At 40.1% G+C, this 26699-nt stretch overlaps 1 protein-coding gene across 4 annotated transcripts; it reads left to right on the top strand.

Moving 5' to 3' along the window:
* Nucleotides 1-1140: 1140 nt before the first annotated feature.
* brd4 (bromodomain containing 4) lies at nucleotides 1141-26104 on the top strand. Of its 4 annotated transcripts, none has more exons than XM_037689050.1 (19): nucleotides 1141-1216; nucleotides 11905-12292; nucleotides 16462-16599; nucleotides 16702-16837; nucleotides 16926-17266; nucleotides 17411-17794; nucleotides 17895-18023; nucleotides 18376-18606; nucleotides 18696-18922; nucleotides 19361-19692; nucleotides 19866-19961; nucleotides 20071-20448; nucleotides 21089-21907; nucleotides 22002-22102; nucleotides 22200-22350; nucleotides 22447-22577; nucleotides 22684-22889; nucleotides 24585-24837; nucleotides 25071-26104. In XM_037689050.1, the coding sequence occupies exons 2-19, from the start codon at nucleotides 12065-12067 to the stop codon at nucleotides 25134-25136; spliced, it is 4347 nt and encodes a 1448-aa protein (XP_037544978.1). In that variant the 5' UTR covers nucleotides 1141-1216; nucleotides 11905-12064; the 3' UTR covers nucleotides 25137-26104. The 4 variants fall into 4 exon arrangements, with proteins under 4 accessions (XP_037544978.1, XP_037544976.1, XP_037544977.1 ...); XM_037689048.1 differs by having other exon boundaries at nucleotides 1160-1216; nucleotides 19361-19782; XM_037689049.1 differs by lacking the exon at nucleotides 1141-1216 and adding an exon at nucleotides 8388-8488.
* Nucleotides 26105-26699: the final 595 nt, after the last annotated feature.

The following is a 26699-nucleotide window of genomic DNA, read 5'->3' as shown; positions in this document are numbered from 1 at the left end:
ATGTGGCCCCTTCTCTCTCTGTCACTCTCACTCACAAACCCAGCTTCTCGCCCACCGCTTGTGTGAAAACTGCAGTTCCTGCTGTGAACAAGCTAGATGTGTATGCAGATATCAGTCATTACAATAGGTATTTGTTGATTCACAGTGGAGCCACTGCAACTTCCTGATAAGTGTGAAAATGACAGTAGCAGCTAAAAAGGAGAGGTTTGGTGTTCTTCAGGACATTAACTGCTTTAGAGCATCAAGGTATGAAGTTGTCAGGCCATTTCTGTCTTCCCATTAAAAAACCCGGAGACAGATATCCAGTTTAGGGTGATTTATTTGCTGTGTTTCTTCTGGTATTTACACACAGCAGTAAACCAGTAAAGCACAAACAAGCTTGAACAACAAGGCTGCCTCCGTGTCAGGAGAGAAAAAACACACCTACAGCTCTGCACTTTACACTGAGCAATGCGTTCACTAGCTGGAACAGCCACGGTGCATTCAAGAGCATAGGAACTATTATATTCAGAAAGAAACAAGCCATAACCAAACAGATCCGAGCTCAGTAAACAAACCAACACAATGTGGTGGGCTTTCTAACAGCTCTGATAATAAAAGTTAAAAAAGGTTGAATACTTCAAAAAAATCAGATTTTTTTTAAAAGAGCAATCTTTCATTGCTCATTTCAAACTTTCCAAGTTTTGTCATTGATATTGCACCCAATAAATGTTTTTTTGTAAATTCTATCCATTCACTTTTACTTAATTCTCTTACTTGAAATGCATTCTATATGAGAAATTTACTTTTGATACTTAAGTACATTAAATGTTGGATAATTTAAGACTTTTACTTAAGTAATCATTTAAAAGGAGACTAACTTTTACCAAAGTAATTTTACGGTAAGATACTTGTACTTTCACAAAAGTATCACTTTGAGGTACTTTATACAACACTGGTGAATATTAAAATAAAATAATTTTATCGTACTTCAGATAGCCTGAGTCATTTCCATTAATAATGCTTAAATAATAATGTGATGCAATTTTTTCCTTAGATCGAATGTTTTAATTTTACACAATTCCTCCTTAAAAACTGCTGCTCGTTTTGTTGATGCTCGTGACACGCTTTTTACGTCCTCAAGTACGGATTTACGTGTGACGTCATTGACAACGAGAGGTGTTCAGGATCCTCGGAGAGAAAGATCCCGCGCACCCTGGCAATCTGAGAAACCCAGGTAAACGCTGTCGTTTCCAACCTTCTTTTGCCAGTCATGTTACCTTAGTAAGCAGAGTGAAAAAGGACAAGACAAGCGGCAACAGTGATGTAAATGCCTCAAAGATCCCCGGCGTTTACAGAAACCGTTCTCTTGCATAGCGGCCTGTTCTGGGTAGCTAGCTTGCTAGCTAAAGCTAGTTTGCAGTTGTCTACCAAAAAGACACAATAACCGCACCAATAATTTGTGTTTCCCTGACCTCCATTGTCTGTCTCACTCACTAGTGGTCACAATTACGCCTCAGTTTGTCCTACGATTCACGATATGAGCACCGTCAAGATCACCTAATGCTTGTTTGCTCATCGAGAGTCTTGTGTTGTGGGAGACGGTGACTCCGTCACGGTGATGATGGCGCACACTCAGACTGAGCCCGTTGGCTAAGGATACAGTCACTTTGAGTTGTTAACAAAAACACGCATCTAATATTCTGCATTCAGTGGTTTGATGCCATAATGATAGAACGAGATATATTATTGCCCCCTTTTTTTATGCAGTATATGGCACAGATGTCATTACAAAACCCAAGCGATAGCCTATGCCCTGTGGCCTAACATTGGGGACTTGGCTCTGTACGATGATCGCCCGTAGCAGTCATTACCTTGCTTGTTCGCTTTTCATTTTCACCCCATCTACTAACAGCCCCTGTGCCAGAGAGATGTGTTATAATTATTAACACAAATCTTTCTGACTTTCATCATGGTTGTATCATTAGTCGTGCTGGAGGCCCGTTATGTCCTTCCTGCAAGATATCGACTTGTGTTAATGTTTTCTGGCCAACTCGTTAAAAGTCTAAATGTGTATGATCTTATAGCGTTACTAGTGCTCTTAAAGTCACCTGATTTAGTATTTGAAAGTCGAATGTACTCAATTATACAGAAGTAAACAACCTTAGCCTAGAGATGTACATTGGGGCGTTAAGGTTCCAGGGTTATGCTATTTTCTCTGTCCTGCAAATTAATTAAGGCTGCGCGTTAATTTATAAATGGCCAGGCATGAAAGGTGTTCTCATGTATACGCTTGGTTAAATGAGCAAATAAGAGAGTTGAATTAAATCAACGTGCGGATATATTGTGAGACGGTTGTAGATGCAAGTTTCTTGTCAGTCTGTTAGTTTGTCAGACACCTTTTGTTTTATTTGTATATATGTAAGTATGCATGTACCAGTATGTCTTGTCTTGTGTTTAGTTGCTATGTTGATGATGTACTCTGTTTTGTTTCAGTAACCATGAATAAAAAAGTAAATTTGTTGACAATTAATCTATCATATTGCATTTATAATGTTTATAATTCCTTTTATTGCATCTAAATCATTTATCACTCTGTCATAGGTGTTCTTTAAACATGTTATTCTTTAATCATATAAGTCAGTGTTTCTTTATCAACCAATGTGATATTTCCCCCTATAAAGCAATACATTTAATCCCTCAAGTAATTGAAATAAAAAAAAAAACTTGCAAAAAAGAAATCAATATTATTTTATTTGTTACAGTTTAGTGTAGATGCAAGGAAATAAATGTTGAGAATATTTTCTTGCTGGTATGAAACAAACTAATGTTCCAACAACATAAAATATGTTTTTTTTATATCATAAGTTATACCATATTATCTTTTGGAGTATTGTAAACAGCAGGAATAGACAATAAATTATTTAACTAGTAAAAACATCATTGGCATATTATTGAAAATATCACCTCCTCTTACAGAAAAAAAATGCTATTCATCTACGTCAACTTTACTTGTGTACCAAACATCACTTATGTATTTTGTTTCTTTTGTCATTCCGTTAGAGTTTTATGGTTTATAAGCATGATATGTGGTCAACCTAGCCATCTTATTCTTAAGCCCCATGGTGCCTTGCATGAATTATGGGTACAGCTTTCAGCATGGACCAGAACATGCATTTGTTTATGTGTGAATAGTACGACCTAATGTAGTTTCTCCAAGCATTGCAGATCCTAGCATTGCAGATTTAATTTAAACACGTAGGAACACCACCTGTCAGAGCTCAAACAGGACCATATAATCATACTGCTGCCTACTGTGGACGAGGGATGGGAGGACGACCTGAAGAAGAGGCTGCAGATTACATATACTAGCATATTTAGCTATTTCATTGCCTCGGTTGTTTCCGACAGTGAAACGATGAACAACCTGAAAAGCTCTGAGGTGTATTAGTATCTACACAGTAATACGGTCGGTCGTGTTTTGTTAAAAGAGGTGGGACACAAGCTTATTAACCTTAAGCAGACATAGAGCCCAGCCATGGTCTTAAAGTCCCGCATCATCGAGCTTGAGTTATTTGCAGAGAAAATCGTAATACCGAAGTTGAACAAACACTGTAATGCTTTGCCCTTCATACACTTGAAATCATACCTGATATTCTTGTCACACTGTTTTCAATCCTTCTGAGGATCCGGTGTGTCTTCTCCGGTGGTTTATTGTAGCCCAGCCACAAAGTAGGATGCGGCCTCCTTCAGCCGTTTGTCAAAAAAGTGAATTGAGCACGCATACAGTGTTTTGCGTGGTCTGTTCAAGTTCAGATTTTTCAGCCACATTCTTCTTAATTCCTCATTTATAGGCAGGCTATGGAAACTATACCACTTTTCACAGGAACACTTTTTAGGCCCGAGCAGCTAAACGGTGTGAAGGCCTATTGTAATTGCTCTGTTTATTATAATTATTTTTTGTCTGAAAGAAGCGTTAATTTGGAGGGGTTAACATATTGGGAATCTCACTAAGCTTTACTCAAAATTGTCCCCCACGTGAAATTTTAGTATTTTAATGGGACCGAAAGTGGGCGTGGCCAAACTGCTCTACAGCGCCCCCTAACGTGAGATAAACAACTGGTACATCGTACAGAGCTGAAATTGGGTACATATGTAGATACCCCTTTAATTTTGTTTTGTGTTCATGTTCAAAACACTTCTTGTAGACACGGATTTAGTTTGGTCTGGTTGTTCATGCAGCCACGAACAACACAACACGTACCTGAACTCCGCAAAGTTATTTTAGTAAACTTTTTATGGGTTTTAAATAAATGTAAACAAAACAAAAACCGCTTTTTATCTGCTAAACTGAAGAAGAAAAAAATGGTGTCCGTGCTTTGCTACCATGGTTAATCAATTCTTACTGCTACTTCTGATGTCTGATAGGAAGTTGCACCCATAATCATTTATATAGTAAACACTCGGGAATAAAGTGGATACACTAATAGAAATGGGCTGAGCAGAGAAATATTTTTAGGTTCCAGCTAACTAAACATATTTTCTAGCTTGGTTCTCTGATTCAGCACTGACATTGACACAGAATGGCTGTCACTCAAAGTGTGTAGTGTCAAATGTCTGATGTCACAATAGTTCCCATTGAATTTTTCATGTAATTGTGAACTGTGTAACCAAGATAATTTGTAACAGACATTTCAGTGCCAGTGGTGTCGATTTTTGGTTGTCTAGGGCCACTGTCCTGCATTTCTGTGTTTCTTTGCTTCAACACACCCAGTTTAAATTTATTGGTGATTACTGATCTGCAGATCTTTAGGACATTAACATGTAATTAATTGATTGAACTGTTTCTGTGCACTGGTTTGTACAGAAGACATTTGAAAGGTAATAGATTGTAGGGATCTCATTTGAGCTCACCACATTACGTATTGTAAGTATAATTGTTATGCTGCAAGTTCAGTCTGTTTAATTCACCATAACGATTAATTCTATTTTGATCAGTTTTCACTCTGGGGAGCTTATCTGTATAGTGTACCCTACCATTATCCAAGGAGGGCGCGCCGCCCTGTCAACAGAACCGAGTGCCCTGCCTACTGAAATGTCCTTCACCCACAACTCCCCACACCACCTGCTAGCACGGCGGTAGTGCTAAGCTAGTGCGAAATACAGCGCTAGTTAAAGGGTACAGAGGTAACAGACCTCTACTGCTAAAAAGCTAGCTAAAGAGGTACAGACGTAGTGCTCCGCTTCTCCCACACACACACACACACCCCTCACCCCCGGTTGACAACGGCCGGCACTAATGTACACAGACACGTGCCCACCCCCACCCCCCAACACAAACCACCGAAGAGATGAGCGCCCTGCCAAACCAAGTGACCTAGGGGAAACACTGCTGTATGTACTACAAGTTTGTAAGCGTTCATTACTTCTTCCAACTTAGTTGAGTCAGGTCTTTTGGACAGGTTTGTTTTTGTTTATCCAACATACTTCTTCAGTCTGAGGAGCTGCAAGCAAACTGTCTTTTTAACAGCATCATTGCATAATGGATCAACCAGTTTGCTGGTGACAGCCCAAACTAATTGTTCATATGTAATAGGAGGACCATCCAGCCTAACAACCCATCGTTAGTGTCCTGATGGCCGCTTGCTATTCATAGAGGGCTGCGTGATACTCGCAATAAGAGCATTATAAGAGGGAAACTGCATAGTTCCCACACGTTTCAACCGGTAGTGTGCAAAGCCACTTTTCCACCATTATAGAAAGTTGTAGTGCTAGACAACGACAATCACGATGGCTTTCAAACAAACTGAAACAAAGTATTATTGATACTCTTGACTAGGGGTGCACTGATAAATCGACCGGCCGATTTTATCGGCCCCGTTTTCCTTAGTTTTGGGAAATCGGAAATCGGCCGATACTTGCATGAGAAACCGATTTTACCAATTTTTTTTTTTTGTTTTTCACCTATTCTGACTGACCCCCACCCCCTTTTGAGCCAGTCAACATGCTTGCACTTGATAGTCACTTGTCCGATTTCAGTCATTCTAGCGGGGAAAGTCACATCCTCTCAGAGACTCCATTTTAATTTGTCAAAAGTACAGAGTTTAAACTACACACAAGTTTTTATTTGCATTGACAGGCCAAGTAAAACCAGAGTTATGATAAATAATCCACACCACATCTTTTTTTGAAAATCATCATATCTGAAGCACGTTAGAGCGAGAGGCTGCAGCAAAGGTGGGCAGTCTCGGGGACAAAACACTCCCATCACCCTCCATTTTCACCTCCCACCCCCACCAAACAGCTAAACAACCTCACCCCTCCCTTCTGACAGAGGCTCACAGTTATTTGTCAATAGCCAATCAATCTACAGGAAGAAGAAGAAAAAGACATGGAAGTTGAATGGAGTTCATCACATGATTGACAGCAAGAGCAAGAGTGAGTGATGAGGTTTGAGAGAATTTTGATATTTAGCGTGTTTGGATTTTATAGTTAGACTACAGTTTAGTGTGTTTAGTGTAGTCAGTTTTAAGCCCCCAGTATACTGCCGTGTACGTCCATACGCAGAGGTACACACGTACGTACGTGGAGGTACGAGCATACCCCCCAGAGCATGTCCGTGCAAAGCTCAAATTTTTACGACCGCATATGCGGTGTCGCACAATAAACTGCCCAGTGACGGACTGTTTTGTTTGGAACACCAATGTATTAAATTCCCCTTCTTCATCTCTGATCTGGCCTTTTCTTTTTTTGCCAAGAGGCAAGTGATCTCTTCCTCCTCCGTTGATGCCATGACTGAAATGGTGAGAAATGAAGGAATTTGTCACGAGCGAATTATAAACTCAGGTCCAGCGTGGCTGCGGGAGTGTCTGGAGATTTCCTGGTGTGCTGGTCTGATGTGTGGGCTGTAGAGCCAGTGCTCTGGTTTTTTTTGGGTTTTTTTAGATCTTTTTATTAACAACATATAAACACAGAACACCGCTGCGGCTGAGGCTGCCAGTGCTCGCTTTTTTCTTTTTTCTGACCTGTCAGTCAATCCAGTAGGCGTATCAGCAAATGACCAATCGGCGACCTCAATTTGTCCCGAAGGTAAACGCCCCTTGTCTGTGAAGCTGCTCTGCAGCTTCTCGGTGTGTACGCTGGAGTATGAAGTCTGAACCCTCTGCATACAGTACACGCGTACGTCCGTTCACGCGTACGTACGCGTCAGTATACTGGGGGCTTTAGTGTGTTTGAGTCAAAACAATGAGATGATGAAGGTGGTGGAGCTGCGGACCCAGAGGATGGAACCATGGACGCAACCTCTCAGACAGAGGAAAAGGGTCATGAAGGAGAAAAACAGTCTGAGTCAGACAGTGAAGACTTCGTTGATGCAGAGGGTGATCATGATTTGTTTTAGAAGAGGAGAAGCGGACTGAGCTTCTAGGAGGTCTTACTCTGAACAGAGAAGGGGGCCAGCAGCCTTTGAAACTCTCTAGAGCTTTCCTTTCTGCAGCTGTGCAGCCTCCATGCCACATGTTGATGCTGGAGCACAGGACACTGTCCATTGCACACCTGTAGAAAAGACTAGTGAGAAGGATGTGAGGAGTGAGAGGATTTTTAAATTGATTGGGGAAGGCATAGATTGCTCCAAGAGATAAGGGTGCATGGGGCTGGTACTTAAGAAGTTACCCCCCCCCCCCCCTAAAAAAGAAAGGAAGGGAGTGGGTATTAAAATATGTAACTCTCAAGAATCTCTAGTGATGGGAAAAAAGGAAAAAATGAAGGGGTGGAATGAGCAAGCAAGTAGGAGGGAGAGAGTTAGGGGAGGGGTGTGTGGGCAGAGGCTCGCTGAATGAGGAAGCTGCAGAGCCATTTTTACTGTTGAGTAACTGCATGCTGGTCTGCCAGTGTCAGAAGAGGATGAAAGCGTACCTAGAGGAATAAAGATCTTCTCCGGGATTTTACTGGAGACCTTTTCCCTGCCTTGTTTTGCCCTTTCTTATTGACATCTTCTTGTGTCCACTTTATTTGGGGAGGCCCTGAAGAGGACACAATGGAGCAAAGAGCCTGTGGCAACTGGGCTGTTGTACTGCTGAGAGGGGGATGGGGTAGAGGGAGGACCGGTTCACACAGCTAACACAGCCTGCCGGCTGTAGGTTTCTAACAGCCTCTCTTTCCTGCCTGAACTTACCATTTCCCGATTAGGCATTTATTCCTGGAACAACCACCCTCAAACTTTGTTTAGACAAGACTAAGGATTACTCACTGTGTCTCTATGGTATTTTAGGACACATCATGGAGTAGATAAATACATTTACCTGTGTTTGGAATAACAAAATGGAATAACAAAAAGGAGAAACTAACCTATGTAAATTTTTCTTGCCTTGGATTAGTTTTTGTTTTCTGTTTCTGTTCGCTAGAGTTCATTTTTGGATTACAAGATGCATGCCAAGTCAAATGATTTACTGGATTTCCAAAAACTGGATGCTCTTCTGGAAAAAATTGCACATTCAGTCTCAGTGAAAAGGTAATACAGTATTATGTGGTGAGAGACTCCTCTATAAGCTGTTTGGATATTTAATAGTGTCACTGACGTTCCTACTACATTTTTTGCTCTAAATTTTCAGTTTAAAAAAGTTAGAGTGGACTGTCTGGAGTTTTAGTTCTGATTTAGACCTTCACCATTGTTTTCAGAATAGAATCATTATCCAATTTTTTTGTGAGAAGCCACAAATCTATCTCCTGGTGAAAACAGTTAGTTCAGAGGGAGAGGGTGATAGTTGTATTTATAGAATAAAAGTCTCTTGCTTCCTGGAATGCTTCGTCTCGTCCTAACCAGCTGAAAGTTAAACTTAAGAGCCAATGTGATTCTTGTTTTTTCCTTTTAAGTTTCTGACTCATGGTTTGTCTATTTGAGTCATCTTGTGAACTCACAAACTGATGCATTTAGTCAGGATTTTCAATCAACACTAGAAACATTTATATTTGTTTGATCCTCATTTGATTTTATCGTTTCTAGGTAAATCAATCACCCCAAAATCTAACTAAAATTAAAAACTAAAATAACAACTATCTTGGTGGTTATTGTTTAACATTGAAAACAAATTTTCAGAACTGTAAGAAATAAAATACTGCATGCTGGCCAAAGTGTGATAAGTGTAAATTTGAAATACTGGCCTTACTTGTTTCCTATTTTAAAGAAAAACTAATGGTCCAAACCAGTTACACACAAGACAGCCAAACTATTCTATGTACATAATGTAATGTCTCTTTAGCTGTCTTTTATCTGTGCTTTATATTTCAGCCCTGACATTTTAAGGAACCAACCAAAGGTGTACATGTCAGTTGCAGTAGATGCAGTATTTTGTTGACTTCCTAGTTCTGTAATACAGATAAATAGAAATATCAGACAAAGGATAAAGTCTGAACGAAACAGGTGACTGACCACAAAAATGCTAGTTCAGGAGCTGCACCTAAACAACAACCCATTTTAGGTGAACATGCATCAGGAAACCCATTTTAGGGCTTTTTTTTTTTACTGACCAGGAAGCAGTTTGTCAGCCTGTAGCCTGCTGGGGATGTTGCTCATCAAAACAAAAACAGGTTAGGTTTCAGTTCACTTTGGAGTGATCAGAGTTTGATTTTGTACAAACACTAATATGTTTGATTGTGTGAATTTTTCTAATTGAAGGCTTTAAAATGTCACAACTGCTAGTTGTGCCTGGTTGAAATTGTTGTAACTTTGTTGCAGTATGAATACTACCGTAGTGTGTTTAACATTATGTTGTGCTCAGCTTGATAAAGTGCAGAACTGGTTTACCATCACACAATACATAGATAAGAGAAGGAATGAAACAGAAATTGTCCCATTTTATGTAGAGTTATCTCTTGGTGGGCTTAACTATATAACAGATGCAATATGTGAGAAATATAATGCATTGATTAGTGAATTAACAGAACTCTTGTCAGACTAAGAACTGAAAAATTAGACTTGTACATACAATAAATACCAGCAGCTGTTTTCACAGATTTACTATGAATGTAACATCAGAGTTGTGCTTAATTAATTAATTAAATAAATAAATAAATAAATAAATAGTGACATGCTGCTCAGATTGATCTATCATTGAGAAGGTCTATTCTAGCTTACAGTGACCACAGTGGGTCGAATCAGCTATGAAAACGGTCAGAATAAAGAAACTACCAGGTAGATAGAACCTCAAAGTGGATTGTATTCAGAATACCATATGTGTGAAAATAAAAGGGGTCTAGATTATATTCGAAGGTGGTCTGAGTAAAACAGTTTTCAGCGTGTGCACTAAGGTTATTCACACTGGTATTCAGTTCTATTCGAATTCAACAGTAACTCGAGACAGACTGAAACACCAGGTCTGACCAGATTGTTTGGAACTGTCCACACAAGAACATTCTCTTTTCAAAGCAATCTTTTTATTTGTTGTTTCTAAAAATGTCTTTGTAATCTTGGCACCATTTCAAGAAATGTTTTTATCCACACTTAAACACAAAATTTACACAAAACACTGTTTTAACTAAGCTTAGTTGTAAGTGGGGCTGTAACATTGCTGTGAAAATGCACCAAAAACTGTAAACGAGGCCGAGACAATTAAAAAGATATCGATTTTTTTTCCTATTTACAAAATGCCATTCCCTTGTGGATTTGGCTTAGAGATGTACAACAAGAACTTCACCTACTGGCTGTATTTGTTTTGGTACTGATATTGAGCTATTTTGTGCTATTTTGTACTTAGTTTATAAAAGAAGAAAATATTATTTATTTTAATGAATTTAGGGGCTGAAATGGTGTAGAGGTAGGGCAGCCGACTTGGGACCAGAAAGTCGCGGTTCGACTCCCCGCCATGCCCACATGTTGTGGTATCCTTGAGCAAGATATCCAACCCCTAATTGCTCCCCGGGTGCTTACATAGCTGCCCACTGCTCCACCTGAATTCATCTCAGGTGTGATGGGTTAAATGCAGAGAACTCATTTTGCCATTGTATGGGAACATACAATGATGACAACACATACCACTGAATTAACTTCACTTCTAGTTTCAAACCTAAACATTCAAAATTATGGTTTAAAAAAAAGAAGAAAGTATCAGTGTAATTAGTACATAGATGGTACATAGTTGTTTTGTGGTTGACACTGTAACTTGATAGTAGACCTTATTTCTAGATGACTTAAGCTGATTTTATGAAAGAAAGAAACTTTTGGTGAATAAGCAATTAATGGTGTTCCTGTCCTTGTTATATACACGCACACACACACATGTATATATGTGTGTATATATATATATATATATATATATATATACCGATATACCTAAATAAATATACTCCAAATAATCTATTCCACTAGAATACATTGTTAAACAGCACATGAAATATTTTTTATAAGCTCTAAATGTTCATTAAAATTTAAACTTCAGTCACCACCATTACTTTTTGGTAAACAGTGAAGTAAAAGTCTAAATGTCAGCAATATTTTCAGTAATGTAACTGGCCATTAAAATGATCAGTTCAGTGTAAGCTAAATCAGCTTTTAGTATTAATTTGCAACATAAGTATCACTTTTATAATGCCAAAGCTTGTGGTATAAATAAATACATGTACTTGACCTAATAGTTTTAATACTTAACAATTAATAATCACCAGTATGTAAGTTAGTGACTTTCACATAACTCTGCATCACAAGTCACATACTGTGATCATATTCCTCCATTCTTTAAGTCTAGTCTAAAATGTTTGAGGAAAAATAAAATTCAAACAAATATTTCTGATGGTTAGGAATTTGCACTTCCAAAACTTGTTGTTAGAAAATATATGCTTTCTTGCATAGTTACACTGAAGCATGCAATAATTTTGTTCTGCTGTTAAATATATGTTTTGGGTTAATAACAGTTTAATGCGTTCTCTCTCCAGAGATTCCAGTGAGGAGTGCAATGGGATCAGTGGTACTTTGTCAGTGGAATCTGTGCCGGGGCCAAGATTGAACTGGTGTCCTGCCAGCACCACTACCCCTGGCCCTACTCCTGCTTCAGCTCCCGTTTTGGGGCACAAGCCCACACCCAACCCTGTCAGGATGGGGGATGGCCTGGATACAGCACAGATGTCGGGAAGCAGCAGCAGCCAGGGGCAGGCCCAACATGGTGTCAATCCCCCACCTCCAGAGTATATCAACCCCAACAGGCCAAAGCGCCAGACCAATCAACTGCAATATCTGCTCAAGGTGGTGGTGAAATCCCTTTGGAAGCACCAGTATGCCTGGCCTTTTCATGCACCAGTGGATGCAGTCAAGCTTAACCTGCCTGTGAGTAAAAGTTGTACTTAGTGTACATTGTTCTTTCACATTCACAAAAACTGTCTCGTAAGGTTTCTCATGTGAGCTGCAATAAGTGTTTTCAACATTTACAAATTCTCGCTGTTTGCATTATAATTAGTTCAATTCAGTTTAGCGCCAAGTCACAACAGAAGTCATCTCAGAGCACTGAATCAAGCCTAATTGACGATTTACTAATGTGTGCAAACCATCCAGGTCACCTTTCTATTCATGCAATAAACCAGTATTTATTTAGGATATTAAATTGTTTAAGTGTCCTTAAACAAAATAAAGGAAAATTTTATTTTGTTGGAAGTTTGGAAGAAGCAACTTTCATTGCATTTAAGCATTATAGTTTGTGAGTCAAGGATTTGTACAATGATCGATCACTCCATGGGGGTGTGAAATGTTTAAAGTGCATTTTGCTGGGAAAATAAGAAGGATAAAAACATTTATTTATTGAAAAATTAGACTGAGGCTCAGATTTATTAATAATTAATGTCTTTTGCAGGCATAATATAGAATTTTTTTCATTTTTGTCTCTTTCTCAGAGCCCACTCAAGTTGAGCTTTGCACCTCTGTTTTGGCATAGCATCTCTGCAGTTTGTGCACATTTAAATTAGGTATTCTGCATGCATTTAAAAAAAACATTTTCATATTTATATAGTTTACTGCCAGAACAAAGCATGTCTGATTCTCTAAGTTCAGCTCAGTCTGGAATAGAGATTTGGCATCAAAGCTCTACTGCCTCTTGAGAGCATGTGCTATACGTCTCTAAGAAAAGTAAGAAGGTTCAACAATATGTTGTCCTCACAAAAGGGTTCAGGGATCTCAGAAAAATATTTTTAAAACTCTGTTCTGGTGATGAGAGTCCTTCAAGACAGGGAGAGTGCACAACATGCACCTTGTCATCCAGAAGGATTATTTTGAAAAAAACTAACAAGTATACAAAAGAGGAGACTGTAAAGGTCAATAAGGCCCAAAATGTCATTTATTGATTTAAAAGTGTCATCAGGAACACTGTTTCTCTTTGACCCAGTGAGGTTTTCATCCAGTGTTAGGAGTTATTCAGTGCCTAATCTGTTACAATAAGAGCTGCAGCTCACTGTAAGAAAATGTTCTTCTCTTTATGCCATTTTGTGCCTGAAGATTTATGGCATTAATAGTTTTTGTAGTTCTGCTGTTTCCTGACGCAAAATGAGTGCAGATTGTTGTCACCTGCCGAAATTGATCAGCATGTTTGAGTCAGCATATACGGTAATTAAAGCTACAGTATTTGCTTTGATTTGAGGCATAAATTGAGCAAATTGGAGGGAGGGAAATTTCTGAGCTAAACTGGAACAGATAGCGCTCAAGAATCTAGAGCTTAGAGTGTGCAATTCTCTGTGTACATAATCTTTTCTAAATTGATGTTCTTCATAGCCACCTTTGTTTTTGTTGCTTGAAACAACAGTGAAGTCTCATGTTTACATGCACAAAGTGAACACAGGCAGGAGGCCCGCTCCATTTATTCCATCAGGTAAAAATCCATCCATCCATTTTCTTCTGCTTATCCGGGGTCGGGTCGCTGGAGTAGCATCCTATGTATGAAGGCCCAGACTTCCCTCTCCCCAGCCACTTGGGCCAGCTCCTCTGGGGAAATCCCAAGGCATTCCCAGGCCAGCCGAGAAACATATTTCCTCCAGCATATCCTGGCTCTTTCTCTGGGTCTCCTTCTGGTGGGTTATGTCCGGAACACCTCACCAGGGAGGCGTCCAGTAGGCATCCTAACCAGATGCCTGAGCCACCTCAACTGGCTCCTCTCGATGTGGAGAAACAGCGGCTCTACCCTGATTCCTGAGCCTGAGCTTCTCACACTATCTCTAAGGGAGAGCCCAAACACCCTGCAGAGAAAACTCATTACAGCCACTTGTATCCGTGATCTCGTTCTTTCGGTCACAACCCAAAGCTCATGACCATAGATGAGGGTTGGAACGTAGATCGACCGGTAAATTGAGAGCTTCGCCTTTTGACTCAGCTCTCTCTTCACCTTAACAGACCGGTACAGCGCCCGCTTCACTACAGACGCCACACCTATCCGCCTATCGATCTCTTTCTCCATTTTTCCCTCATTCGTGAACAAGACCCAGAGATACTTAAACTCCTCCACTTGGGGCAGGACCTCCTCCCCAACCCGGAGAGGGCACGCTACCCTTTTTCAGCTCAAGAATATGACCTCGGATTCAGAGGAACTGATTCTCATCCCGGTTGCATCGCGCTCGGTTGCGAACTGCTCCAGCAAAAGCTTTAGATCATGACCTGATGAAGCCAATAGGACCACATCATCTGCAAAAAACAGAGAAACAATCCTAAGACCACCAAAACAGATCCCCTCTACACCTTGGCTGTGTCTAGAAATTATGTCCATAAAAGTTTTGAACAGAATCTGTGACAAAGGGCAAACTTGGCTGAGTCCAACTCTCATGGGGAACGAGCCCGACTTACTGCTGGCAATGCAGACCAAGCTCTGACACCAGTCATACAGGGACCTAACAGCCCGTATCAAAGGGCCTGGTACCCCATACTCCTGGAGTACCCCCCACAGGGTTCCCCAGGGGACACGGTCGAACGCCTTCTCCAAGTCCACAAATCACATGTAGACTGGTTAGGCAAACTCCCACGCACCCTCCAGGACCCTACTGAGGGTGTAGAGCTGGTCCAGTGTTCCACGGCCAGAACGAAAACCACACTGTTCCTCCTGAATCTGAGGTTCAGGTAAAAAAAAATAAAAATAAATAAATAAAAAACCTTCAGATTCTGTTTCCCTGTGATATGTTGTAAAGACTGGCCCTTTAGGCTGCATCAAAAGCCAGCCATGTCCCATGACAATGTGAATAAATGATGCCAGGCATTGCAACATTTGTTAACATGATGAAACATTGTGCATGTGTATGAACATATTCCCTTGAAAATCTTGTGACTGGCTGGTCGCACAGTCATGCCTGAGCTACTAAATTTCTACATTTGTGCCTTTCAAAAAATTTTGTACACACAAATAAAATATATACTTTTAAACATACCAATCTGTACTTAAAATAAGACTTTTTGATCATTTCTATAATACACATTTCCATCCATCCATTATCTTTTACCTTCTTCTTCCTTTTCTGGTCACGGGGGTCGCCAGTGCCCATGTCTAGCAATCACTGTGCGAGAGGCAGGGGACACCCTGGACAGCTCAGTCAGCCATACATGCGTGTTTTTGGTCTGTGGGAGGAAACTGGAGTACCTGGAGAAAAAGCATGCATGCACGGAGAGAACATGCAAACTCCACCCAGAAAGGCCCCCGGACCGGGACTTGAACCAGGGTAGCCTGCTCACTGAGAGGCAGCAGCTCTACTAGTTGCACCACCATCCTGCCCTAATACACATTTCGCATAATGAATTTTGTTGTCCTCAGTTTTGGATGTCACATTATCATCAGAGTAAATGATGATTGAAATTGATTGACTGGCATTTCTTTCTACCCGCTTTTAGGATGTGAGGTCTTGACCACCTTTCTAATCATATTGTTCACGCATTAATCTAGAAAGTTTTCTAAACTACAAAAAGTAAAACTGTTAGTTGTATTAGATCAGATGGCTGCTTGTCCTGAGCCTGGTTCTGCTAAAGGTTTCTTCCTCATGAGGGAGTTTTTCCTTTCCACTGTTGACTTTGTGTTTGCTCAAGATGAGAGCTCTGTGATGGAGTTAAATTCAAAGCAGTCTGCTCCTCAGATATATAGTGTTAAATTATTATTATTTTTTTATGTATGGATGTTTCTGTTCAGTGCCCTGAGATGACTTCTGTTGTGACTTGGCACTATATAAATAAACTTAATTGAACTGAATAACTAGATGCTGAAATTTGGGCATCATTTGGACCATTTTATTTGCACAATAAGCATGATTTCCAATTTTTGATGTGCAATAGCTTTACCAATAGAATGAAATACTGACTAATGGGTGGTAAATTACAAAAAAAATGTTCGATTTGGTTCAGTTAGGTCCTTAAAGTTTTGAGTTTTTACTTTAACCGTTTAGAATAACTTTTATTCAAATATGTTTTAGCATATTGATAGACGGTACAAAAAATTCCCACTATGGTTTTCTTGCTAATCTACTTATTTGATATTGTTTTAGGACTATTACACAATAATAAAAACACCTATGGATATGGGAACAATCAAGAAAAGACTTGAGAACAGCTACTACTGGAATGCCGAAGAATGTGTCCATGACTTTAGCTCAATGTTTACCAACTGCTACCTATACAACAAGGTAACATACTTGTACACTGGAGCCATTGTTGCTTTTTTTTTAATATAGCAAAGTGTCTATTATACTTCCACTTTTGCTAAGAATGTTTGGCTTCTTCGACAGTCTGGAGACGACATTGTCTTAATGGCTGAGGCTCTAGAGAAGGCTTTCCTTGAGAAGGTTGCAGAAATGCCTCAGGAGGAAGTTGAGATTCCCGTCATGACAGGAAAAGGACGTGGCCGAGGCAGGAGAGAAGGTGGTATGTGATTTTCTTACCTTTGTTTTGCTGTTATATGGCAAGAATTTGTAAAATAGAAAAATAATCTAAGTTTATTGCTGTCGTCAAGGTCTAAACTTGAAACCAGGAACAATTATAGATTCGCCAGCCACGACTCCACAAACACCTGGTCTGTCAGCCCCCTCACCAGCTTCACAGTCTCGAGGACCAACGCAGACCCCACCTTCACTACCTCCCCTTCCTTCAATGCAGGCCCTACCATCCCATGTACCCCAAACAATACCTAGCCATGTGCCACAGCTTAGAGCTTCGTACTCCATGGTTCCATCAGACTGTGCTCCTCAAGTTCCTATTATGACTCCTGTGCCTCACCCTGCTCAGACCTCTCTTCCTCCAGTATCGGTTCAAAGCACTACTCCCATGCCGCAGACTCCTATAACAATGACCAAAGTGAGTTTAATAAAAAAAATATATATATACATATCTGTGCTGGTTGGCACATTTTTAACACGTCATAAATGCTTAAGTACTTGAGTTTGACTTTTGACCACTTGTCTTCTTTTCTCTTTGATGTTTTTTTTCCCTACTAATTAGCAAAAAAAGAGCCAAAAAAGAAAAGCAGACACTACAACTCCCACAGCAAATGACCAGATGAGTGAGTCTTCACCAGCAGAATCCAAATCTGGGAAGACGCTACCTAAGCGAGAAAGTAGCCGACCCCCGAAACTGACAAAGAAGGAGGCTCCAGACTCTCAACATTACATAGGCACGGGTACTGGACTTAGTGGACAAAGTGGAGGTCTAAGTCCTAAACCTCAGGATCAGTTAGGTTATTGTGCTGGTTTGGTTCAGGAGATGCTGTCCAAGAAACACGCTGCTTGTGCTTGGCCTTTTTACAAACCTGTTGATGTGGATGCACTGGGACTTCATGATTATCATGATATCATCAAACATCCCATGGATCTCGGCACCATTAAGGTATATTAAAAACAAGATTATCTCTCAAAAATTAAATAAACATTAATGATAGTGCATTTCTGTCATCCCAAGTAATTTAAATATTTCATTTGTTTATCAGTCTAAGTTGGAGAACAAGCAATATCTAGATCCTCAAGAGTTTGCCGCTGACGTGCGGTTAATGTTTTCAAACTGCTACAAATATAATCCACCAGATCACGAAGTTGTAAGCATGGCACGCAAACTGCAGGTACAAACATATTGTTGTTCCTTGAAAATGGAGTTGAACATTTTTTCTATGTGCAGTTTTATTAATCTTAAAGCACCTAATTTTAGAAAATACTTTTTTCAGTAATGCATTATTTTAGTTTACTATATGCAACATTAATAATAATAATAATTGATTGTGTTTTATCACAGATACTTTTGCCATGATGTTTTCTTAAATGAAAAAGCAAAGTCCATTTTTACACTTCATGAACTACTTTAGTTGAATTTAGTAGTTGTTTTAGCTTATCCTTGGCTGTCTTTATTTTTATATTTTGTTATTATTTGTTGTGTGTAAATAAACTTGGTGATAATCTAGTTGTTTTATTCAACAGGATGTCTTTGAAATGTGGTTTGCCAAGATGCCAGATGAACTTGAGTGTAAGCCAATGGTTTCTGTGCCAGCTCCTATACTTCACCATCCTGCCCCCGTTAAGCCTCAGCCTCCTCTGGCGCATGTTGCCTCATCTTCAGACAGCTCCAGTGACTCATCCTCTGAGTCTGAATCTTCCACAGATGACTCTGAAGAAGAGAGAGCCCAGAAGTTAGCAGAGCTCCAGGAACAGGTCAGTAAAAAGCAGGTTTAGGATGATGGCAATGTTGTTTCCAGTTCTTAATAGCAATTTGTTCAAACTGGTCCAATTTTTCTAAACAGCTGAAGGCTGTCCATGAACAGCTGGCTGCCCTGTCGCAACCACAAACCAGCAAACCAAAGAGAAAAGAAAAGGAAAAGAAAGAGAAGAAAAAAGATAAGCATAAAAAGAAAGGTAGTGTGCCTGGCCTCGATGAAATCCACGATGCTACACCTGTTTCTCAGCTGTCTAAGAAAACCAAGCCCATTACCAGCACCAACAAAGAGGTTGTTACAAAAAAGAAATCCAGGTGAGTATTGGGCTTCCTTCGGGTAGATATTTAAAAAAAAGGTAATTTGTTTGGAATAAATTTTCTCCATTCTAATTTATGATTGAAATCTTGTCATTGTTTCTGCCATTCTTTTTATTTGAATTTCTTAGAAGCTAAGTTATATAAATACGTTTTATACTGGTGTTCTTTTCAAAAAAATGTCTCCAGTAAAGTTACTCATGTCATTGTGTGAACATATTTAGGTACACCTTCACTTTTATATAGACTGAGGTGCATCATCATGTTTTATATGAATGTCCTTAATTTGGTCAACAGAACTTTTAATATGTATAGATGTGTGTCTTTGCAAGATTCAGTTACAATTAACTGTTGTTAATTGTAAAATTTTAAGCACATTTTTAACAGAATAAGTTAGTGTTTACATTGTAAAATAAATTTTGTGTTTGGCTTCCACAGTAAAAAGGAAGGTGTGAAAAGTAGTCATCCTCCTACCCTTCAGCCAGTTCCCAGCCTGGAGGATGATCTTGGAGCCACTGGATCATCAGTAACAGGGGAGAAGTGCAAGCCTATGACCTACGAAGAAAAGCGACAGCTAAGCCTGGATATCAACAAGCTTCCTGGGGATAAGCTTGGCCGTGTGGTTCATATAATCCAGTCAAGAGAGCCCTCACTTAAAAACTCAAACCCTGATGAGATTGAGATTGACTTTGAGACACTGAAGCCCTCCACTCTGCGTGAGCTGGAGAGGTATGTGTCATCCTGCCTCCGGAAGAAGAAAAAGTTTCCAGGTAAGCTGTTGGATGACGTAAGCAGGAGAGGCTGCATCTCATTAACTAGTAAAGAAAGTGTCTACTTGAGAAAAAGTGAGATTGCTTTTGGTAAGTAATTTTATATTTTGATTTTGCATTCAGAAAATGTCTTAACACAATAGTTTTTTTTTTGTTGTTGTTGTTTTTTTTAGTTGAGAAGAACATTGAGTCCATGGCAACTTCCAAAAAGATTGGATCTTCCTCGGAAAGCAGTGACTCAAGCTCAGACAGTGAAGCTGAGATCACAGGTTAGTTCAAGTTTTTTTTTTTTTTTCACTATTTATAATCTATCTATGTTCTCACTCCCTCTTCTAAAACACGCCCCCACCCCCCACACACACCATATTTGTTTTTCAGGAATGATAAAACAGCGGAAAAAGAAGAGCCAACCTGTGAAGGAGGGAAAGAAGACGCATCCTCCTGTTCAGGCAGGCCCTGCTCAAACTGGGCTTCCATCCCAAATTCTTGGCCCTCAGTCTAGCAGTCAGATGAAGAATCAACCTCCCTCTGCAAGCTTTGTGGCTGCTCCCCCTGTTGCAGCCCTGGAGTCCTCCCACTTACTAGAGAGCTATGAGTCCTTGCCGCCTTTCAGCAGCCATCAGCCAATAATGCATTTGCCACACCACACAGACAACTCTTCCCCTGTACCTCCGCATCTGAATGCACATTCTGCTGGGCCAGTGTCCCCTGAGACACACCCATTCCTCAATCAGCATCCCATCCTCCCATCTCCAGGTATGGGTAGATACAGGTGCTCCACTTTTGGTGGATCTATCCCTCATAAGCTTTGTTTTATTGCTTTTGCAAGTGTGATTGCAATCTCACATTTATATCTCATGCACTAATACACTAACAATAGCAACTTTGCATTGGTTTATTTTAGTCATGCACTTTATTTTTTATTTTAGTAAGCTGTATCTCGTTATAAAACATTTGTTAGTAAATTTACCTTTTTTTGACCTTTTCATCACTGATGTTCTTTTTTCCCCTTCTAAAAAGTCTAAAAGTGTAATGCATATTTTATAAAACTTGAAAATATTTTAGGCTGGTCCAATTTATTTTTATAGTATTGAGTAACAGAACATTTTAACACTTGATACAGATCACGTTTAACATAAATCATGAATATTTATTTTTAAAATGTCAACAAAACAGTTTTTTTAATGCATGTAAAAGTTGGTATACAATTGTTTTTATTAAAACATTATACAAACAAATTGATAAGTGCAAAATGATTTTTCCCCAATAATTTAAACATAGTGTTACCAAGTATGTTATTTATGCAATTATGTATTTGTTTTTTTGTTTGAACATATCCTTACAATCTTTTTTTTTTTCTTGTTCTTGTTTGATTTTTGGAATTATTTTCTCTCAGCTCTACACAGTTCTATGCCTCAGCAACCGTCTCGGCCCAGTCACAAGGCAGCACCTCTTCATCCCAAACCACCTCAACAGCAACTAGCACCACTTCAGCAGCAGCCATCTCTTCAGCAGCAGCCATCTCTTCAGCAGCAGCCATCTCTTCAGCAGCAGCAGCAGCAGCTTCAACCCCAGCCAGCAGCTCCACCGCAGCACCAGCTTTCCTCTCAGATACTTCACCCTCCATCTCAGTCCCTGCATCAAAGGCCAATGTCACCACCCACATTTACACCACAAGGCTTGTTGTCTTCTCAGCCTCCCCAGATGCTGTTAGAAGATGATGAAGAGCCTGGGTCTGCAGCATCTTTAAATCAAGTGCAGTTATACCTACAGCAGTTTCAGCAAATCCGTCAACCTCAGCAGACCATGCAGTCGCTTCAGACACAAGTTTGTCAGCAGCAGCAGCCACAACACCAACACCAACAAGGACAGACTTCTCTTCTGCAGTCTGTCCAGGGACAATCTCAGCTCTCTACTCAGACTCCTCTTCCTCCTCCACAACTTCCTGTTCAGCCCCAGGCTCAGCCCACTCCTATACTTCAGGCCCCACCCCCACAAATATCCCTACACCAAGCCCGTCACATGCAAAACACTCAGCATCAACAACAGCAATCACAACTGCAGCAAACAAATTTCCTTCAGGGTTCTGGACTCAGTCAGAACCAGGGTCCACAACATAGTATACCCATGCCCTCTAGTAAAGCACAGCAGATCATCCAGCAGCAGCAAGAGCAGCCCTCCCCTCGCCCAATCAAAGCTGACCCTTATAACACTGGTGCGTCTGAGAAGATGAAACAAGTTTGTTTGTAGAAGCTAACACTTTATCAAATTTGATTGTGCTGAGACACATTTAATTCTGTTTTTGACAGGTCAAATAAGGGACAACCCGTCTCCTCTCATGATGCATTCTCCACAACTTCCCCAGTTTGTGTCTCACCAGTCTCCATCTCATAATATGCAGCCCAAAAAGGTAAAATGAAAATCTGCATAGGTGGGGCAGTGTTTTAGAAGGAAGGCCAAAAGGCCAGCGCACCATCTAACTTTGATTTCATTTACTTGCAATGCAGCAGAGGGCCTCTGGAAACCAAGGTGCAATTAAGGAAGAAAGACTTCCTCCATCACCAGTGATGAGAGGAGATCAGTTGAACCCTGCAATGAGACCAGACCGTCACAAACATCCTGAAAACAAGCCCAGTCAACCAAGCCACAGTCAACAGAGTGAGAAGTTTTTAACTTTGTGATATTTCTCTGGATGAAACTGATGCTAATGCTAAATAAAGGATGCTAAATAACTTCTGTCTATGTTTGGAGCAGATGTGAAGTCTGTTGACAGCTCACGGCCGGTCATTCGTTCTTCTGAGCCGAGTGGACCACCCCCCTCTCTGCAGGACAAGGACAAGTTCAAACAGGAGCCCAAAACCCCTACGGCTCCAAAAAAGGGACAGGTTGGTGCAATAATGAGGTTACAGAATCGTGTTATGCTGCCTTTTTTCTGATCTGTGTAAGTATCGGGCAGTACTCCAGTAAATATGCATGTATGTGTTTCCTCAGGATGCAAAATTTAAGATTATGGGCTCATGGGCGAGCCTGGGACAAAAGCCAACATCTACACCTTTATCTGGGGCGAAATCCTCGAGCGATAGTTTTGAGCAGTTTCGCCGTGCTCTTCGGGAGAAAGAGGAGAGGGAAAAGGCCCTAAAGGCGCAGGCCGAGCAGGCAGAAAAGGACAGGCTGCGCAGAGAACAGGACAAAGCACGGTAAGATTTTCAAGAAGACACACTACGAGAGACAGGGTACACCTTGGACAGGTTGCAAGTCCAGCACATTAAAAAAAATATATAATTTTAATACAGCAGTCTACACTAGAACTAGACTTATAGAAATAAATTATGCCTTGAAGGTTAATCAGCTGTTATGAAAGTTATAAGTTAATGTTTGAGTCAACTTGTGCCTTTAGATGCGTTCATTTCTGTTATAAAAGGATGCTCTTTGGTGAGGAGACAATGGATGAATAGTTTGAGCCTACAATTATTTAAAATTACAGTATTTTTATTTAAACTGCTATAAAAACAGAAAACCCTGCAAGGATTAAAGTTTCCCTGAAGTATCCACAGTAACAGATTACACCAGTCACAGAGAAGAAATGTTGAACACACCATCAGCAGTGTATCCAGATATGATAAAATATTCTGAATTTCCTGCATGCCAGAGCTCAGCACTAATGCTCTCAGAAAAATGAAATGTGTAAAACTGAAGTAGATTTGAACCGTTCTAACAAAAAGCAACCTTTACATAAACTACAATAAAGTGAGTGAGACGCACATCAAGAGAAAGCTTGGAAGAGGATTAAAAATATGTATTACCGTATTTTCTGCCATACATGTCGCTCCGCCCTATAAGTCGCATCAGTCCATATTTGTCTAATAAAGTGGAAAAATCTTTAAATATGTCGTTTCGCCATATACACCACATCTGTTATGCATCACTGCTGATGGGTCGTGTTTTCTACGTGTCACCGCTGACAACCCGGAAATGTGGGCCGGTGTTGTGCCAAAAATAGATTGGCTGCCAAATGGTGGCCGCGGGAGCATGCACATGAGGACTTTAACAAGAATTTAACAAGATTCACACCTATAAACAATTATTTGTATGCTTGAAATTATAGTAAAGGTGTGTCTCAGTTGAACTATTCCTTAATAAATGCACTTTAATGGTCAAATTAGCTGCATTTTGTCAGGGCGACGCAGCTGTTTTGTCTGTTCCAAGCAGCGAGCAGAATGAATGTGAGGAGTCTGTGGCAGGCCGATTGAGTCAGTAATAGCTGGTGAAGTTTCTCAGTCATCCAGGACATGGTAAATTCAAAAAAGTTCAAGAAAAAACAATAAAGTATAAAGTAACGTATAATAAATAAGGTCCAGTTGTTTTTGTCTTGAATTTTTTTGAATTTGTCATTATAGCCACGTTTTCCTATTACATGATACAACAGCATGCCATAAAGATATTACTACACTGCTGCCATCAAGTGGCTGAAAGTGGTAATGCTCACCTTTTTTTTTTGTCAGAATGAATGAAAACGTTCATATCTCAGCCAAAATTGGTTTATAAATATGGGAAAAAATCCATAAATATGTTGCTTCATCCGATAAGTCGCAGGGCATATAAATTATGCAAAAAACTGCGACTTATAGGCCGAAAAATACGGTATGTCTAAGACAAACCTGAATGAATAAACCAGCCAACAAAAACAAAATGTATTCAGTGTAAACACCACTGAACAGAACAACTTGCATTTTGTAATCATGATGTTTTCAGGCATTTAAAATAGTGTGCGACTGCTTTTTGTCATAGAAAATGTTCAGCAATGACACAAGTTGAATGTTTCAGGATGTATTTTATCCTCCCTGCAGCAGTCTGTGAAGAAAGTATACATTGTTGTTCTGAATGTTTTCCAGAGGACGGGATGAAGAGGATGTCATTGAACCTCCCAGAAGGGTGCACGAGGAGCCTCGTGGACGTCTTGAGCAGCAGCACGGCCAAGCCCCTTCCCAACCACAACAACCGCAGATGCATCCAGAAGCCCAGCCAGCCGTCATTCAGCAGCCTCCTCAACCCCCCACTCCTCCTCAGCCCACCACACAAAACTCACTCGACCAACACAGAGAGATAGCACGCCTAAAAGAGCAGGAGAGGAGGAGGAGGGAGGCGGTGAGATGATGGTCTTATCTCTCTGAAGTTGAAATGTTTAGAATTAGATAACAGAGGAGTAACTGTAAAAGATGCACACCTTGGGGTAAAGAACATAATTATAAACAGCAACTATAAATTTTGATTTGCATATACAGTAAAGTGTAGGTGTTTTGAGAATTTTCCATACTTTTAGGAGTTAAGAGGAGTAATCAATGCAAAATAAATTCTGAGCTGTTCTTTTCTCTCCACAGATGGCAGCCACTATTGACATGAATTTTCAAAGTGACATAATGGCTATCTTCGAGGAAGGCTTTTGAGAAAATGAGCAACTGGAACAAAGAGCAAAAAGAAGAAAGTAAGTGAGTGAAATGAGGACGAGCTCCCTCTGGCAAAATGTACCACAAAAGGCCACACTTGACTTGATCCACGAGCCCTACTGAGACTTGATACGAAGGCTGGACTTGTGGTCACAGCTTGCCTCGGCCTCTCGGGCTGAACTCTGGTTGTCGTCTCAATGTTTTGAACGTCAGTCTTGTTGGATTTTAGCGTTGCTTGCTTGACCTCCCAAAACGAGAAAAAGAGGACCTCTTCTGGCACAGTTGCCTTTGTCATGCTTGATTCTCCCTCTGTGCACGGACACAGCAATAACTGCAGGAGGAACGACGTCCCAGTCCCAGTGACGATGAAAGATGCTCTGATACTGACAGACTGTGCAGGTGGATTTTGAAACTGCCAGATGTCAAAAATTGTGAAGAAATAAGTCTTTTATGTTCTGTTTATTTTATTGTAAGTGAACACATTTTTTTAATTATTTGGGGGGGAACTTCCACACTGTAAATCATGTATATTTCTTAGCAGAGGAGGTACAGTTTGCCTTACATCTTTTTTCCTAAACAGACAAGTATGTTCTATGGCCTGGAAACGTCATTAATGTTTTCAGACAGGACCAGAAGCCGTGCAGAATTTTTCCATCATCTAGTATCTACTGTAAAGAAGTATTTTCTTATCCTACAATAACTGTTTATTTTGGATCTTTCTCCTTCGCTCTGAATCTTCACACCAACACACTCCCAACACCCACGCCGAACCACACATCTTTTGTGCTAAATTACTTCTTCTAAGACAGAGAAGTAGGGCAAAAAAATGAAAATATGCATTATCAAAACTGCAATGAGTATTTATCCAAGACAGAATCAGTTTGTATCTTTCCTTGTGTTTGTTATTTTAAACCACAGCAAAATTGCTACAAGACGAGAGAACGTACCAGCTGTTTTTAAGCTGTAGTCGGATTTCACTTCGAGTGTTGTGACGTTATTTGTAATACTTCAAAAATACTGTTGAAAGTTTATATAATTGGCTCGTCACACTACTGGATCTTGCTGTTCCTTTCAGGTGTGTTTTGTTTGATCTGATGACAATAAGCAGAGTGCTTGGGGTTAAAAATTAACGATCTGGGCAAACACTTAACATCTTTCTCTAGCCGATACTTGAAACAGATCTGTACAAATAAAAATTAAAAAACGATGGGACCGTGTGGAGGTCCCAGGTAGTTTTTGCAGTGAATCGTATAATTCATGAGGCACACTGTTGACGATGCAAAATTAAAGAAAAAAAAAAAAACGTACAAAAATCAAAACAAAAAAGTCTGAAAATATGTTTTAATTTATATCTTTGTTCTTGTTCAGTAATAGTGGATGTGAGTTCTAATTCTGTTTTGGAGACTTTGTCCGAGTGGAGATGGGTTGAAATCTGAACATGTCCTCTACTCCTCTGTATTTTTTTTCCTCTCCAGTGCCTGTATTGTATTGCAGTTCTTGTTGGCTTATATTACACACGGAATTTAGGATGGGGCACAACAAGAGTGGGGGGTGGGGGTTAAT

The sequence above is a fragment of the Nematolebias whitei genome, chromosome 15, assembly GCF_014905685.2.
Source record: "Nematolebias whitei isolate Nwh7 chromosome 15, NemWhi1, whole genome shotgun sequence".
NCBI lineage: Eukaryota > Metazoa > Chordata > Actinopteri > Cyprinodontiformes > Rivulidae > Nematolebias > Nematolebias whitei.
Note: the sequence above shows the minus strand (reverse complement) of the source record. Positions and strands in the feature narration are given on the sequence as shown.

Bases quoted from the DNA above. Each gene is read 5' to 3' on its own strand.
- brd4 (XM_037689047.1), top strand. From the start codon at position 8,403: ATGCATGCCAAGTCAAATGATTTACTGGATTTCCAAAAACTGGATGCT. The intron at 16,600-16,701 runs GTAACATACTTG...CTTCTTCGACAG, and splicing joins ACTGCTACCTATACAACAAG to TCTGGAGACGACATTGTCTT. The intron at 16,838-16,925 runs GTATGTGATTTT...GCTGTCGTCAAG, and splicing joins CCGAGGCAGGAGAGAAGGTG to GTCTAAACTTGAAACCAGGA.